The 2,500-nt window shown below is 22.1% G+C and overlaps 1 protein-coding gene across 2 annotated transcripts in view; it reads left to right on the plus strand.

Annotated features, from left to right (window-relative positions):
- Positions 1 to 1,275, plus strand: part of LOC119595811 (core histone macro-H2A.1-like) — a 16,406-nt gene extending 15,131 nt beyond the window's left edge. Inside the window, exons 7-9 of one of the 2 annotated variants that reach the window (XM_037944982.1) lie at positions 305 to 479; positions 702 to 866; positions 1,183 to 1,275. In XM_037944982.1, coding sequence (XP_037800910.1) covers positions 305 to 479; positions 702 to 864 — 338 coding nt within the window. In that variant the 3' untranslated portion in view covers positions 865 to 866; positions 1,183 to 1,275. The remainder of the gene's footprint in view (positions 1 to 304; positions 480 to 701; positions 867 to 1,182) is intronic. The other variant, XM_037944983.1, reaches the window with a different exon arrangement.
- The last annotated feature ends 1,225 nt before the right edge of the window (positions 1,276 to 2,500 follow it).

Below are 2,500 nucleotides of genomic sequence, written 5' to 3' on the forward strand. Positions count from 1 at the left end.
ATATATATATTATATATATATTATATATATATTATATATATATATCTGTGTGTGTGTGTGTGTGTGTGTGTGTGTGTGTGTGTGTGTGTGTGTGTGTGTGTGTGTGTGTGTGTGTGTGTGTGTGTGTGTGTGTGTGTGTGTGTGTGTGTATACACACACACACACACACACACACACACACACACACACACACACACACACACACAGATATGCATATATGTATATGTATATGTATACATACATTATTAGCATGCATGATTTATATGTATTAGGTGTATATATAGTATTTTACTAAATTTTTCAGTTGCTATATGCAGTGGGTTCAAGCTTCCATCACGTTGGGTCATTCATGTAAATGGACCAACCTTAGGAGATGTGGATGCATTTGATAAGTTAGAACGATGTGTCAAGAACTGTTTAGTTCTTGCAGACAAACAAAACTTGAAATCTTTGGCTCTGCCTTCCATTGGTAGTGGCAAGTAAGTTGACTTGTTGAACATTATTTGTGTTTATCATTTGTAAATAATTTAATACTTGTTACCACTTAATTTGCATGCATGTATCTTGCACTATTATCATTACATCAAATATGATTAACAGTATTCTAATGGTTGTGATTAAAATATTTATTTCTATTTGTTTATTTTTTTTTATAGTAAATATAGTATTTTGTATTTATTTTCTCATCACTCTTATTGCAGAGCTGGATTCCCGAAGCAACAAGCAGCACAAACTATAATCAAGTCCATCTGCAGCTACTTTGTTAATGTCATGTCATCTTCACTGAAACAGATTTATTTCGTCCTCTATGACATGGAAAGCATCGGGGCATATACTGCAGAACTGGCAAAGTTGGACTCTTAAAGGTGAGCAGAAATAATTGTGGGACTCCACATGTTGTTGCGAAATATTCATATTTCAATAGATTTCTTTTATTTCAGTAGATTTTTTTATGGTATGTAAAATAATGGGTTCAACTGTTGTAGGATTGTCAAGTTACATATATTATGTGTATTGAAAAAGATATATTTATGTGTATTGATATATATACTGGTGTCTTATATAGCTAATTCAGACTTGCTTGCATGGATAATTAGTAAAAGAGCCACAATTTTATGGTTTTATGTAGAAAAATAATTTAATCATCTTGTTTGCATATTAACTACTTTCATGTTGTTACAGACAGTCTGGCATTTGATATATGGATCTCCAAACAGCCTCAAAAGTTAGAGTACAAGTTAATTCTCCTGATCACTGAGGCAAAATATTGGAAGACTTTTTTTAAAAACTTTTAACTCATTCCATCCCAAATAAAGAAAAAAAGTTTTCCCTTTTTTTTTTGAATTAGGAAAAAAAACTCAGTTTTTTGTACCCAAAAAAATTTACAAAAAAAAAAAAAAAAAAATTTTTTAAAAAAAAATTTTCTTTTTTTTTTTTTCCCAAAAAACAAAAAATAAAATATGTATTTTTTTTTTTTTTTGACAAAAAAAAAAAAAAAAAAAAAAAAAAAAAAAAAAAAAAAAAAAAAAAAAAAAAAAAAAAAAAAAAAAAAAAAAAAATTTTAAAAACATTAAAACCAAAAAGAAAAAAAAAAACTTAATAAAAAAGAATATTGAATTAAAAATTTGAACAATATATAAATAATTTGTATTTCTTTCAATTGTATTTAGGTTTTTGTTTTAAAAATTTAATATTTATTGATATTAAAAGTATATTGAATGATGATTATTTTTTTTTTAATAGTTAATTAGTCTTGTTATTAAATAAATCTATAATTTCTAAAAAATATAATTTTAATATATATATATATCTATATAATATTATATAATAATATATTATATATATATTATATATTAACATAAAATTAAAAATATATTTTTAAATATTAATACAAATATGAAAATATAACAATTAATTATTAACAGATATAAATATATTTATAAATAATTATACAATACAACCAACATAAAATTTTTTTCTTAAATACAAAATTTACAAATTCTAACTTATCAAGAAATTTTTGGTATTACATAAGAATATAATTAATATATATATAATAACAAATAAAAATATAAATTACATAATATTATAATAACACTAATAATTATAAAAATATCTATATATGATTAAACTAATTTTTAATATATATTTATAAATTTTAATATTTGTGTTGTATAAAGTGAAATATATATGGAATTGGGGGGAAAAGTATTTTTTATTTGATTATTTATGTTATGGTAATTATAGATATATATATAAATTATAAATATGTTTATAAATAAATTTAATTTTAACATATGACATTATATTATTTAATTAATATAATAACACCAACACAAAAAAAATATATTATTTATTCTTAAAAAATATTGATCAATAATATATTTAATAATGGATTATAATTAATCAGAAAATTTTGATTTATTTTAATGATAATTAATTAATGTGAATATATCTTTTTAATATGTAAAAAGTGTTTTTTGGGAGGTATGAATTGTGC

Source organism: Penaeus monodon, chromosome 36 (assembly GCF_015228065.2).
Source record: "Penaeus monodon isolate SGIC_2016 chromosome 36, NSTDA_Pmon_1, whole genome shotgun sequence".
Taxonomy (NCBI): domain Eukaryota; kingdom Metazoa; phylum Arthropoda; class Malacostraca; order Decapoda; family Penaeidae; genus Penaeus; species Penaeus monodon.